The 14925-nt window shown below is 48.6% G+C and overlaps 1 protein-coding gene across 1 annotated transcript in view; it reads right to left on the reverse strand.

Moving 5' to 3' along the window:
- Positions 1-14925, reverse strand: part of SUSD2 (sushi domain containing 2) — a 148600-nt gene that overhangs the window by 72993 nt on the left and 60682 nt on the right. Inside the window, exons 7-13 of the mRNA XM_069960730.1 lie at positions 14794-14879; positions 14445-14713; positions 14228-14362; positions 7364-7609; positions 5154-5402; positions 3550-3810; positions 1229-1405 (exon numbers count right to left, since the gene is read on the reverse strand). Coding sequence (XP_069816831.1) covers positions 1229-1405; positions 3550-3810; positions 5154-5402; positions 7364-7609; positions 14228-14362; positions 14445-14713; positions 14794-14879 — 1423 coding nt within the window. The remainder of the gene's footprint in view (positions 1-1228; positions 1406-3549; positions 3811-5153; positions 5403-7363; positions 7610-14227; positions 14363-14444; positions 14714-14793; positions 14880-14925) is intronic.

Below are 14925 nucleotides of genomic sequence, written 5' to 3' on the forward strand. Positions count from 1 at the left end.
GCTGCAAATAGATAGAGGCCCCTGCTGCAAATAGATATAGGCTCCTACTGCAAATAGATAGAGGCCCCTGCTGCAAATAGATAGAGGCCCCTACTGGAAATAGATAGAGGCCCCCTACTGCAAATAGATAGAGGCCCCTGCTGCAAATAGATAGAGGCCCCTGCTGCAAATAGATAGAGGCCCCTGCTGCAAATAGATAGAGGCCCCTGCTGCAAATAGATAGAGGCTCCTACTGGAAATAGATAGAGGCTCCTACTGCAAATAGATAGAGGCCCCTACTGCAAATAGATAGAGGCCCCTGCTGCAAATAGATAGAGGCCCCCTACTGCAAATAGAGGCCCCTGCTGCAAATAGATAGAGGCTCCTACTGCAAATAGAGACCCCCTACTGCAAATAGATAGAGGCCCCCTACTGCAAATAGAGACCCCCTACTGCAAATAGATAGAGGCCCCTGCTGCAAATAGAGGCCCCTGCTGCAAATAGAGGCCCCTACTGCAAATAGATAGAGGCCCCTGCTGCAAATAGAGGCCCCTGCTGCAAATAGATAGAAGCCCCTACTGCAAATAGAGGCCCCTGCTGCAAATAGATACAGGCTCCTACTGCAAATAGATAGAGGCCCCTACTGGAAATAGATAGAGGCGCCCTACTGCAAATAGATAGAGGCCCCTGCTGCAAATAGATAGAGGCCCCCTACTGCAAATAGATAGAGGCCCCTGCTGCAAATAGATAGAGGCCCCTGCTGCAAATAGATAGAGGCCCCTGCTGCAAATAGATAGAGGCCCCTGCTGCAAATAAATAGAGGCCCCTGCTGCAAATAGATAGAGGCCCCTACTGGAAATAGATAGAGGCGCCCTACTGCAAATAGATAGAGGCCCCTGCTGCAAATAGATAGAGGCCCCTGCTGCAAATAGATAGAGGCCCCTGCTGCAAATAGATAGAGGCCCCTGCTGCAAATAGATAGAGGCCCCTGCTGCAAATAGATAGAGGCTCCTACTGCAAATAGATACATAGTATAATAGTATAATCTAAGAAGGTTACATAGTATAATAGTATAATCTAAGCTGGTAGGTTACATAGTACAATAGTATAAGCTAAGCAGGTAGGTTACATAGTACAATAGTATAATCTAAGCAGGTAGGTTACATAGTACAATAGTATAATCTAAGCAGGTAGGTTACATAGTACAATAGTATAATCTAAGCAGGTAGGTTACATAGGATTCTCATACCTAGCATGCACACAGTTACTTCACCGGACCAGGTCCCATCATCTTGGCATTTTCTCTGTCTCGATCCACTCAGCAAGAATCCTTGGCTGCAACTTAATGTGATGAGAGAACCGGCTAAATATTGGGTTGCGTTCTTGGAGCCATTGGCCGGGGTGGGGAGCCATCCGCATGTGACCACTGTAAGATAGAAATACGGGTATTACACTCTATAAATCTATGCATAACACGGCCAAAGTCTGGAGATCCGGAGATGTTTTCTATGGGGATTTGCTGCTGCTCTGGACAGTTCCTGACATGGACAGAGGTGGCAGCAGAGAGCGCTGTGTCAGACTGGGGAGAATACACCACTTCCTGCAGGACATACAGCAGCTGATAAGTACTGAAAGACTGGAGATTTTTGTAAATAAAAGTAAATTACAAATCTCTGGCACTTTCTGGCACCAGATGATTTGAAAGAAGTTTTTTTTTTATGAGTAACCCCTTTAAAGTTGTGGATGTCTGAATCAGTTAGCATGTCTATATACATATGGTGGATGTGAAAGGTTAAGATAAATTATAATCCGCTTATAATGTTGCATCTAAAATTTCCAGCCAGGGACATCATCTGTGCCAGGTGGGTATATGCCAGGGCCAGCATCTGTGCCAGGTGGTTATATGCCAGGGCCAGCATCTGTGCCAGGTGGTTATATGCCAGTGCCAGCATCTGTGCCAGGTGGGTATATGCCAGGGCCAGCATCTGTGCCAGGTGGGTATATGCCAGGGCCAGCATCTGTGCCAGGTGGGTATATGCCAGGGCCAACATCTGTGCCAGGTGGGTATATGCCAGGGCCAGAATCTGTACCAGGTGGGTATATGCCAGGGCCAGCATCTGTGCCAGGTGGGTATATGCCAGGGCCAACATCTGTGCCAGGTGGGTATATGCCAGGGCCAGAATCTGTACCAGGTGGGTATATGCCAGGGATAGCATCTGTGCCAGGTGGGTATATGCCAGGGCCAGCATCTGCGCCAGGTGGGTATATGCCAGGGCCAGCATCTATGTCAGGTAGCTATATGCCAGGGCCAGAATCTGTGCCAGGTAGCTATATGCCAGGGCTAGCATCTGTGCCAGATGGGAATATGCTAGGGCTAGCATCTATGTCAGGTAGCTATATGCCAGGGCTAGCATCTGTGCCAGGTGGGTATACGCCAGGGCCAGCATCTGTGCCAGGTGGGTATACGCCAGGGCCAGCATCTGTGCCAGGTGGGTATATGCCAGGGCCAGCATCTGTGCCAGGTGGGTATATGCCAGGGCCAGCATCTGTGCCAGGTGGGTATACGCCAGGGCCAGCATCTGTGCCAGGTGGGTATATGCCAGGGCCAGCATCTGTGCCAGGTGGGTATATGCCAGGGCTAGCATCTGTGCCAGGTAGCTATATGCCAGGCCAGCATCTGTGTCAGGCTGGTATATGCCAGGGCCAGCATCTGTGCCAGGTGGGTATATGCCAGGGCCAGCATCTGTGCCAGGTGGGTATATGCCAGGGCTAGCATCTGTGCCAGGTAGCTATATGCCAGGGCCAGCATCTGTGTCAGGCTGGTATATGCCAGGGCCAGCATCTGTGCCAGGTGGGTATATGCCAGGGCCAGCATCTGTGCCAGGTGGGTATATGCCAGGGCCAGCATCTGTGCCAGGTAGCTATATGCCAGGGCCAGCATCTGTGTCAGGTGGGTATATGCCAGGGCCAGCATCTGTGCCGGGTGGGTATGCGCCAGGGCTTACTGTGCCAGGTGGGTATGCGCCAGGGCCAGCATCTGTGCCAGGTGGGTATATGCCAGGGCCAGCATCTGTGCCAGGTGGGTATATGCCAGGGCCAGCATCTGTGCCGGGTGGGTATATGCCAGGGCTTACTGTGCCAGGGGTCTCTCTACAATGTGAGGAAAAATGATCTAAGGCCGGGATCACATCTTTATAGGTAAATCAAAAATATCAGACAGAATCAGCCAGACGCCATTCAGGTCGATGGGCGCTCTCTGTATCCGGCCTGTATGGGATCTACCAGCTCCATTTCTTTGTTGTTCTTCTCCAGTGATCTCTGATCCCGGCCTGAGGAGCCTTATGTAACTCTGTTGCCCTCCGGCCCCTGTAACCTGTGCAGCTTCTGCCAGAGATGCTGGGAACCCAAAAACAACCGGGCCAGCTGTTTTATGCATAACTCCCATTGACATTAATGGCACTCCCTGAGTTACCTAAGGAATGAACCTGTGGCTTCCACAATGTATCAGACTGGCCCCCATGTATATAGTCTGATAGTGGGTTGTATACTAGAAGGGTTTGTATCTCTTACCTGGTTGCAGACTCTCCGCCAGGGCTCTGTGACCCTTATACGACATCTTGGTAGCGTTGCCAATTTCCAAACTCTTAGTTGTTAAGACGTCGAATGTGCAGAATATATCGTCCCCGCACAGCTCAGCCGCATCTCCAGCCAGAGCGTCATCCTCATCATACAGAAAGGTGGGAACAAAGTCCGGGTCGTGTTTTAGTGTATAGCTGGCGATCAGATCTTGGGAGTCGTACTCGAAAAGGGAAGTTTCATTTGTCACCGCCCCTTGAGGAGAGAGACGACATAGAGAGACATCTTATTATTATTTTACTGCAGTTTCACTAAAACATTTAAGTATACAATTAAAGGGGAACTCCGGCATAAAAATTTAATTAACTGGTACCAGAAAGTTTTATAGAATTGTAAATTACTTCTGAAAAAAAAATCTCCAGTCTTCCAGTACTTATCAGCTGCTGTATGTCCTGCAGGAAGTGGTGTATTCTCTCCAGTCTGACACAGTGCTCTCTGCTGCCACCTCTGTCCATGTCAGGAACTGTCCAGAGCCGGAGAGGTTTTCTATGGGGATTTGCTGCTGCTCTGGACAGTTCCTGACATGGACAGAGGTGGCAGCAGAGAGCACAGTGTCAGACTGGAGAGAATACACCACTTCCTGTAGGACATTTTTTTTTAGAAGTAATTTACAATTCTATAAAACTTTCTGGTATCAGTTAATTAGATTTTTATGCAGGAGTTCCCCTTTATTTGTATATTTAAATAGGTAGTGGCATTAATGTCAATGTGGAAAAATTAGTGTTAGGCCATGTTCACACGCAGAATTTCCATCAGTTTTTCTCAACCAAAACCAGGAGTAGGTTAAAAACACAGTAAGGCTATGTTCACACAATGTTCAAAAAACAGAAAAGGCGGACACTTTTTTGCTGCAATTTCATTGACTTCAGTGCAGTGCATTGAAGTCAATGGAATGATGGACGTCCAATGCACACAATGTATTAACGGACATAATCTGCGCGGACGTCAAAATAATGTTCGTGACAATTATTTTCGGACGTCTTTTTTCACCGTTATTTTTATTAAATTCAATGGACTTTTCAAATACAAACAAAGGCGATCAGTCACCTGAGCTAGAATAATGGACCAACGGCCGCCACTGCACTGATGGGCGGCCAAACAGATAAATGACGGATGGAATTTTTTCTTTTCAAAAACGGAGAGGAAAAAACCTAGTGGGAACATAGCCCTAACTGTACAGATCCTTCCATTATTATTTTGACCTCTCATGTCAATTCCTTGGGCAGAATTTGCGGCAAATATAACTGAGTCTATGGGATTGGTGGAACTTCAGGTGGAGGCCGTGCGGCGGAATCCGCTATAAGTCTCCGCACATATTCTGTAGTGTGCACGTACCCTAAGGCTATGTTCCCACTATGTCTTTTTTTTAGCCAGTTGAGTCCAAGCAATGGACGTTATTTGGTGTCAAACAGACAAATAAAAAACGCATTGTGGGAGGGGTCGGTTGTTTTTTCTTTCCATCTCGGATAGGCAGAGTGATTGGTTTACTTACAGATTATTGACTATATTTGATGGTATATCTCATTGTCCGTACTCACAGTCTGCGCCAAAGCTGAAAATGTCTTCTGGTTCGGCAGAACTCGGCAGCTGCGTGCCGTTCCTAAAGGTGAAGTCATCTTCGCGGTCGCCGTTCATCACTCCTAGAAGCCCTTGGGTTTTATTTAAGAATATTTCAGGCAGAAGGATGGAGACGCTCAGGAACCCTTTGACGGCTCTCACCTCCACCCCGGCTCCGGACGGGAACATCACCGTGACGTTAGATGTAATCGGAGAAAATATAAAAACACCTGAAAGAATTGGACGTGAAATCCATTATTAATGTCTGAGAAGTCTTACGGCCATTGGGGCAGACTTATCCAGTCCTGTGTAATGGTGGAGCAGTTGCCCATAGCAACCAATCAAATTTGAGCTTTCATTTTTAAAAAGGCCTCTGGGAAATGAAAGCTGGAATCTGATTGGTTGCTCTGGGTAACTGCTTCACTATACACAAGGTGTGATACATCTCCACCATTGTTCCTGTGAATGTACCATACACTTCTAGCTGTAGAGTTCCCTTCACTCTTTGTCTACATGGCGGCAGTGAAGACGTCCTCAAATACTCAGCGTTATATACTGGGGAATATGATGCAAGACTCCTGAGGCCAGAGACCCCTGAGGCCGGAGACCGACCCCTGAGGCCGGAGACCGACCCCTGAGGCCGGAGACCGACCCCTGAGGCCGGAGACCGACCCCTGAGGCCGGAGACCGACCCCTGAGGCCAGAGACCCCTGAGGCCAGAGACCCCTGAGGCCAGAGACCCCTGAGGCCAGAGACCACTGAGGCCAGAGACCCCTGAGGCCAGAGACCGATCCCTGAGGCCAGAGACCCCTAAGGCCTGAGACCCCTGAGGCCAGAGACCCCTGAGGCCAGAGACCCCTGAGGCCAGAGACCCCTAAGGCCTGAGACCCCTGAGGCCAGAGACCACTGAGGCCAGAGACCCCTGAGGCCAGAGACCGATCCCTGAGGCCAAGAAAATCACGGGGGGGGGCGACCTCCGTACCCCCTGCTGATCTCCATATCGGGCCCTGCGGCTCTATTCATTCCTACAGGTCAGGTGCCGTACCTGCGGCTGTATTTATAACAAAGATGGGGGGGGGGGGTACGGAGGTCGGACTCTGGCTGTCAATCATTCTGGAGAAGGCTGCAGCCGGAACTGGACAGGAGATCGAGATGCTGGAAGACAATCAGCGCTGCTGGTAAGTATACACGACTTGTGATCTGGAAACTTAAAAGATGTGCGACTGATAAGGCAGGGTTCACAGTACGTTTTTGCAAAAAGAAAAAAAGACAAAGATAGAAAAAACAGATGCATGTGTGTGCATCCGTTTTTCCATTGCTTTCCATTATTTTTTTTAAAAAAAGGATCCAAACGGATCCCTTTTTTTTACCTACACAAAAACACAGTCAACCTTATTTTTGTGTCCGTTAAAAAAAAACGGATTCCATTTTTTTTTTATAATGGAATTCAATGGAAAAACGGATGCACACACATGAATGCATTTTTTCTCTGTTTTTCATTTGTTTTTTTGCAAAAAAAACGGATTGCAAAAACATAGTGTGAACCCAGCCTAACAATAAAATTTAAAGCCTGCTCATGTGACCCGATCAGCCGCTCCTCCTCCGCTGATCACTGATCGCTGTCACTGTTACACGGGACGATTATCGGTCACAGCAGCCTTTCCAGCGACACATCCTGCCGATAATCGGCCCATGTAAAAGAACTTTTACCTTCATTTTAATCTTTTAAAGGGGTATTCTCATTAGAGTAAGTTATTCCTTGTAATAATGCGTCCCAAACTAAATGGAGCAGACAACGCACGCACGCCCGACCACCACACCATTCACTCTCTATGGGCCTCACAAAGTATTATAGAAAGTGACAAGAGAAGCGCAGGCACATGAACATCCTGTCCTATGCGCAACTTATTTCCTACCCTGAGGATCGGGGAGAACGCGGTCACATGACAATGCGCCATAAGGTTCCAATCTCAGATTCAGCAGAATATTATTACATCTTATGGAAACACTGAGAAGGATTTATTCATCCAACAATCCCTGGGTGATACAGTATATACAGCAGATATAGTCAGGTAGTGTCACCATGTGAACATCCGGTAGTCTCACACCACTCACCTTGGTATTTTTTTTTTTGTTTTTTTTTAATACAATAAAGCTTGTAGGCCGGCCCCATTCTGAAGGTGCCTTTTACCTCTCATATCCATCCAGCTCTGCTCCTTGAAGCTCAGGACTTCTCCATTCAGTAGAGTCTCCAGTTCGTGTTCTGTTTGGTTTTTCACCCGCACCTCAACCACATCCGAGTCTCCTTCCTGCATCGCCACTGATGAAATGCTGGCCACATTCACCTGATCAGACACCGAGCGACGCCGGCGACGGCCATCTCCATCATCTTGAAATGTAGACGTAATAATTGCTTCAAAACAAGGAGAAAGAGTAACTATAAACTCAGATAATGCACAGACACACAGGTACACACGCACAAAGGGACACACAGGTACACAAACAGGGACACACACACACAGGGACGGGAACATAGGGACACAGACAGACACACACACAGGGAACACACAGGTACAAACACACAGGGACACATACAGACATAAACACATACACACACAGGGAGACAAACACACATACACACACAGGGACGGGAACACAGACACACAGACAGACACACAGACAGGGAACACAGACAAAAACACCACACAATTTCAGCTATAAACCTGTCATTAGTTTCCTGCTATGTGAACCCCAATTTATAGTGTCTTCTGTCAGCCTCAGTGGCCTTGATTGATGGATCACTCATTATACCTGCAGTGTCCCAGAACATGCAGACTACTACTCCTATTATGGCCATTTCTCTTGCTGTGTTAATGCCTGTTCTGGTAAGTGTTTGCACTGCAACTGCTGCTGGTTTTCCCCTAGTATTCTCTGGTATTGTGCATTTTCATGTGTATTCTCATGTATTCCTGTGTGTTACAGTGTACAGTGGTATGCAAGGCTGTTGATCACGTGACCTGTAACCATGGTTCCTCCAATGGCCGACTAGCTCTGGCCAGGAGCAACCATGTGACCTCCCACTTCCTGCTAACAAGTTAGTCTTCCCCCTGCTTCCAAGCAAGGAGGTTGTGTGGTTCTATCCTCTCCCACAGAAGAGTGACTAAGTCTGCTGCTATATATCAGTCTTCGGCTGTATCTGCCTGCTCAAGTGACCGGAGTCTTCTCTCTCATCTGGGTGTCATTCCGTTATCTCTCCTCATCGCTGCAAGGATTCACAGCAAGTATTATTCTCAAGCTAATCCACCCAGCAACACTATTTCTCTCATACTCCTACTCCCATCATCCGGCACGTATTCTCACAGCCTATGCAGCACCACTCCTGCTTTATTTGTCAAAGCCTGCTATATACCCGGTTGCATCCGGACAGAACTGTTGCTACTAGTTACCTCATCTATAATAAAACCGCTGTTACTGAACCCTGGCATTGGTGTCCACTAACTGGTGCCCTGACTAAGTGCAGCGAAGAATCGCATGCCCATCATCACCCGCAGATTCCACAGACCGGCCCTACAGCTGTGCCGCCCTCAGGCCTATACCGTGACAAGTATAACCCCTGCAGCTGCCCCGGTCATTGCCCGCTCATAACACCAGCACTGCGGAAGTGGCCCCCAGGGGCCAGGGCATCGCATTTGGCGTCACGAACAGGATCTACCCGCCACGCGGTGTACCAGATCAACAGTTTAATATCGTCTCCAGAGACTGTGCTAAAATTGCCATGGGAGTTCTGATAACTGAGTCGCTGCACGGCTGGGACTGTACACAAAATGGCCGCTTCTTGCTGTTATTTCTACCTGCGCCATCCCCCAGTGACGAGGGGGTTAACTGCCATGCGGCCGAGAAGCGGGAATTGCTTGGCGCCATTGATAATGACTGTGTCTCTCCTGATTGGCCGGCCGCTTCCACTGACGTCACAGTTGCTGGGCAGATTGGAGAGTCGAGCTTTCTGCCCTCTCGCTCCTCCCCTTCCAGCTACAAGATCCGGGCACTGGAAAGCAAGATGGCGGCGAGTACGGAAGACATGTGTACAGCTGCCGCTGCGGTGCTACCGGAATTTCCGTCCTGCTTGCCCGAGCTGGACCCGGCCTGTCTGCTAGTGCCACTACCGTCGGACGACGACAGCTGGAGTTCCGTGATATCGGAGTCTGACCGGTCTGCCTGTTCCGAGCCCGGTCATCCGGCGCCTGGTGCATCCTCCGCCTGCAGCTTGTCACCGGAGCAGGATCGTTCCAGCGGATCCAGTCTAGCATTCTCCACCGGAGGATCGACTTCGCCTGAAGGCGACGAGATAGTGAGTACCGGACCTCCGGACACCCCGTTACCAGGCCCTAGCAAAGGGATCGCCCCGAAGGCCTCCTGTTTCTCCAGCCCCTGGCGACTCCCCGGGCCAGAGACGCCTTCCCTGCCGCGGTGGGTGTTTGGTGATGACCCCATTATAAAGAAAATAGCGGACGAGATTCAGCAAGCCCTCTCCCGCCTGCCTCCGGTGACCAAGGCCTCCACTTCCACTACGGCTCAGTCACCTACTACCCAGGGGGGCATGCCTGCCAAGTCTGGCCTAGTGCCGGAAGGATCCCCTGCTGTCCCGTATCCCGAGTATGCTTCCCTGTGGGGCCATCCCTATACCCCATATGCTGAATCCAGTGCTGAGACGGAGCGGGTCTTCATTAGGAAGCTAGAAAGACCCCGGCCTGGAGAGGTACCACTGGAACGGCGCAGGGGGACAGTCACCAAGTTCGATCAGAAGCGGGGATACGGTCTCATTATGGATGCCTTCAATGGCCTCCTGGTCCTGGTAAATCGACGGGCCGTCAGTCGGGGCTACAACCCTGCATGGTTGAACAAACTCTCGGCTGGTGAAGTCGTGGAGTACACCCTAGTGGGCTCCAAGAAGGGTCCCTGGGCCGCTGCCATCACCCGGCCTATTAACCCTGTACAATGGCCTTTTCTTCCTACTCCCTCTGAAGACTGGGAGGAGGATTGGGAAGATTTTCAGCCCCTGGGCTCTATCCGGGCCTCATCACAGCCCTCGGGGTCCACTACTCCCGGGAACCGCCCCGCTGCTGTGGCTAAAGCCGCTGTCTCCTCCACCACCACTACCTACCATGTGGCCCCTACTGTCTCTCCTGTGACCACCGTAGCCCCTACTGTGTCTCCTGTGACCACCGTGACCCCTAGCCTCGTGGTCACCACCGCAGCAGATGATGCTCCTGCTCCGGCTTCCTCCCGGTATTATCCCTGGGAGAAAAAGAGGGGTGCCACTTGGGGTCCTCCAGGACATTTCTGTTAAATGTCCTCCCAAGGGCTGAGTTCTATGACTGTTTTTTGTGTGCTGTTTCACCATTTAGTTCCTGCTATGCAACGTTCAAGGTTCGTGCCTGGTCCTCCTGACCAAGTTCCCTGTACTAACCAGCCATGAGCTGATGGACACTTACAATAACAAAAGGTTCTCTAGTGCCTGTCCCAGAGCCTTTTACATGGACGATGTTCTAATTGCCTAAAAGAGACTCTACCTCACAGAGACACTTAACCCATTCCTTCCTAATGCACTTTCCTGTGATTGTGTGTTCCACACAGGGTATTATTGCACTTATTGTACTATTGCATTCCAGTGTTATCGAAGTCTTTGTATTTCCTCCTCTGAGTAAGCACAAGGTTACATAGATTGCCTCAGAGTAGAGCGCCTCTTTTGTAAAACAGTATATTTTTCCAGTGTCAAAGTCAGATAGCTCCTCCTCTGAGTAAGAGAAGTCAGTTCACATATACCTCAGAGAAAGTTTAGTTTATGTAGGAGTGTATTTTCTCATCCAGTCTCATTATTGTGTATTATTATCGTATCTATAGCTGGAAAGATTTAGTTGAGCCAGTTCGTATGCAGATTTTTCTCAGATTTTCATTCAGATTTCTCTCAGATTTTCATTCAGATTCATATGAGCCAGTTCTCCTCAAGACCTCGCAGTATTTGTTGTCTTTTGTGTTTCCCTTCCTTTTGTTGCCAGTATTTGTTTGCCTCTGTCTTGTCCCAACACAGTAGTTATCACACATAGTCATACCTAACCTTCACACTGGTCCATACATATCGCACCTTACCTTTTCGTGTGTTTGGCCTGTGGAGTGCTTCTGTGTGTGATTGAGTGGTATGAAAGGGAGCTCCCCATGTATGTTTGCTTTTATTATTTTGTTCTTTTCTCTTCCAGGTATCCAAGACACTACTCAGACACGCCAAGGTAGTACACAGGTCTTCACAGTTCTTTTCCAGTAGGGTAACACATTTAACAGAAAACCTACTGTCTAACTGGCTGGAATATTGAGGGTCCCCCGCCAGCAGTTAACTTGTCCTGGCTTACACGTCAGATGGTTCACGCACTAGCTACCTGGTCGCCAGAGTACGTTAGGCACCCCTAGGTGAAGTCCTGCCACTAGGGTTTCTCATTCTCTCTCTTCTCACCTGTGCCTTGGGCGTGGGAAACACACACCTCATCACACTCACTCTCATCATTCATTCCTGTTGTTTGATTGTCCAGTCTATTCATGTTTGCTGCCTTCTAGATTCGCCGAGGTCGGCTCAAATTTGCTAGGGAGGTATGCAGTGTCCCAGAACATGCAGACTACTACTCCTATTATGGCCATTTCTCTTGCTGTGTTAATGCCTGTTCTGGTAAGTGTTTGCACTGCAACTGCTGCTGGTTTTCCCCTAGTATTCTCTGGTATTGTGCATTTTCATGTGTATTCTCATGTATTCCTGTGTGTTACAGTGTACAGTGGTATGCAAGGCTGTTGATCACGTGACCTGTAACCATGGTTCCTCCAATGGCCGACTAGCTCTGGCCAGGAGCAACCATGTGACCTCCCACTTCCTGCTGACAAGTCAGTTCAGCCCCTGCTTCCAAGCAAGGAGGTTGTGTGGTTCTATCCTCTCCCACAGAAGAGTGACTAAGTCTGCTGCTATATATCAGTCTTCGGCTGTATCTGCCTGCTCAAGTGACCGGAGTCTTCTCTCTCATCTGGGTGTCATTCCGTTATCTCTCCTCATCGCTGCAAGGATTCACAGCAAGTATTATTCTCAAGCTAATCCACCCAGCAACGCTATTTCTCTCATACTCCTACTCCCATCATCCGGCACGTATTCTCACAGCCTATGCAGCACCACTCCTGCTTTATTTGTCAAAGCCTGCTATATACCCGGTTGCATCCGGACAGAACTGTTGCTACTAGTTACCTCATCTATAATAAAACCGCTGTTACTGAACCCTGGCATTGGTGTCCACTAACTGGTGCCCTGACTAAGTGCAGCGAAGAATCGCATGCCCATCATCACCCGCAGATTCCACAGACCGGCCCTACAGCTGTGCCGCCCTCAGGCCTATACCGTGACAAGTATAACCCCTGCAGCTGCCCCGGTCATTGCCCGCTCATAACACCAGCACTGCGGAAGTGGCCCCCAGGGGCCAGGGCATCGCATACCCAAACAGGGAGAGAGCTATCAATCAAGGCTGGTGGGGTGGGGAGAAGCCATCGGAGACCTCTCAGACGACTCTATGAAAGTGAGGGCAAGTTCCCTGTAAGGGTTAAAAACCAGAGGGGTACATAATGGTTACAGGGAGCTGCAGTCATTCAGACTTTTTGTTTGTTTTACCATGTTTGCTCAATAACAACACTTCTATCCTGAAAATAAAGCTAAAGCTAAATTGTTATTACACACGGCCACATTAAGATTAAGAGAAGAAGGGTTGTGTCATCTCCAACGTAACGTATATAAAAACGACATAATCGGTATAAGTGTTGTATATAGGTATTTATTCTGTACGGAAAAACAATGGAAGAGTAGTTGTTTTTTGGATTCAACCAACGAATAAATGAATAAAAGTCGACCAATAATATATATATAGTAATGTCATTGAAAAATACAACTCGTCCTGCAGAAAGCAATAAGCCCCCTGTTCAACTGATGGATAAATCAAAGAGTGACGGGTCTGGGAAAGCAACAATAAAAAGTGGCAAGAAGTAAATGGAATACTAAAATAGGCTCCTAAGGGGTTAATTAGTAAGTGACCCAAAAAAGAGAGAAACAAAGGCAAAAATGTGTCAAATCTAAATATACTAAAGAGACATCACAACCTCAAACCTACCTGAAGATCGAGGAGGTCCCGTGTCCTCAGAGCTTGGTATCTGGGAGAGTTCTTCTGTGCGCCATATAGCAGAGAGATGGATAATACGTTATTACAGAGGTTGTATCATTATATTGGTATTATATTTTACACATCATTCCTACAGCTGAAATTTTACATTCTCATCTATGATCTTAGGAACATTCACCCCCTCAGCAAAGAGATCTACAAGCCGTGTCTGTGTAGTGTCCCACTACGTGTTTTTCTTGTTTTCTATACACCTTGGATAAAGGGGTCTCTATCAGGTGTCACTGTTAGTGCAGTGCCCTACTCCGACCACTAGGTGTCACACTCCCCCAGGACACAGCCAGGAAGGAAGGTTTAGCAGAACACCCCCTCTGTTCTCCATGCTGCTTCCTGCAGTTAGTTGGAGCCTGGAAGGACGTGAGATCCTAGTGTGAATGGTGTTGTAGGAGAGCAATGGAGTTGTCTCTTTGCCTGTGTTCCAGATGGTGGAGCGGCTGCTGCTACTTGGCCGTGCGCTCCACCCATCCCACCCAGGTGGTTATCCTTTCTGTCAGTCATAGTCAGATCCTGCATGCCCAGAGCACAGGCTTATTATATGCCATGGAGAGGCCGGAGTACAGTGTAGGGTCCACCCCGGCATGAGGCCACCTTATTGTGGTGGGATGGTTCACACTATTTACAGACGGTAACCAATAGCCTCATTATTTTTATGCAGATTTTATGCTGCTTTTAGCAATTTTAATATGTGTATTGGGTCTGTATCTTGCCATTAGTAGTGAGCTGTCTTTGTGGACTTGAGATGGTGTCAGGACCTCTATCTATGACCCTATGGCTATTCGCCTATTCCCATGCTCCAGTCTTACCTCCATAAGGTTCGGTCCTGCACTGGATGCTCAGAGACGGATCGCTAGATTTTACCAGATAATATTCTCCTTTACCTTTGTAGGTGTAATTCAATCCATCAAATGTTATAATGTGCGGCTCCCCGAAAGCTGAAGCTATGGCAGAAAAGAGAAACGGGTGACTTATCCGAAATAAATGATACCCGCGCTATTTATTTCTAGGGATGGCCGTTCTTACCAACTCTGGGCGGCCGGTATGTGCGGCAGTCGCTGGACGGTCTCAGCTCCAGGTAGTACTGGCAGTTATCCGACCACAGACAACAGTAATAGAAGCTGATGACATCATACAGCCAGTGGGAGAAGCCGGGGATTCTGGGGGGCGTTCTGTACGGTGGGGACCCCCAGTCATGTCCTCGGTCAGGGGTGCTGCCCCCTAGTGAATCAGTGGTTAGGACCTGAAATCCTGAGGCATCATAGCAGCATTGTTGTCCCGCAGCATAACGGGGGCTATAGGAGGAGGGAGGAAACCTCAGTGCCGTCCATTATAGTGATGATATAGCTGGACAATCTAATAACCTATAGGGTACCTGGCTTGTATGCTCCTCACACAGTGCACGGCTCCGGGGTGGTACGTACATACGCTGCCCTTCTCTATGTTACAGCCATAATCTGTCTGGATAATAGAAAGCACAAAGGTTTTATCTCATACATAACTCTGT

Source organism: Dendropsophus ebraccatus, chromosome 3 (genome assembly GCF_027789765.1).
Source record: "Dendropsophus ebraccatus isolate aDenEbr1 chromosome 3, aDenEbr1.pat, whole genome shotgun sequence".
NCBI classification, from domain to species: domain Eukaryota; kingdom Metazoa; phylum Chordata; class Amphibia; order Anura; family Hylidae; genus Dendropsophus; species Dendropsophus ebraccatus.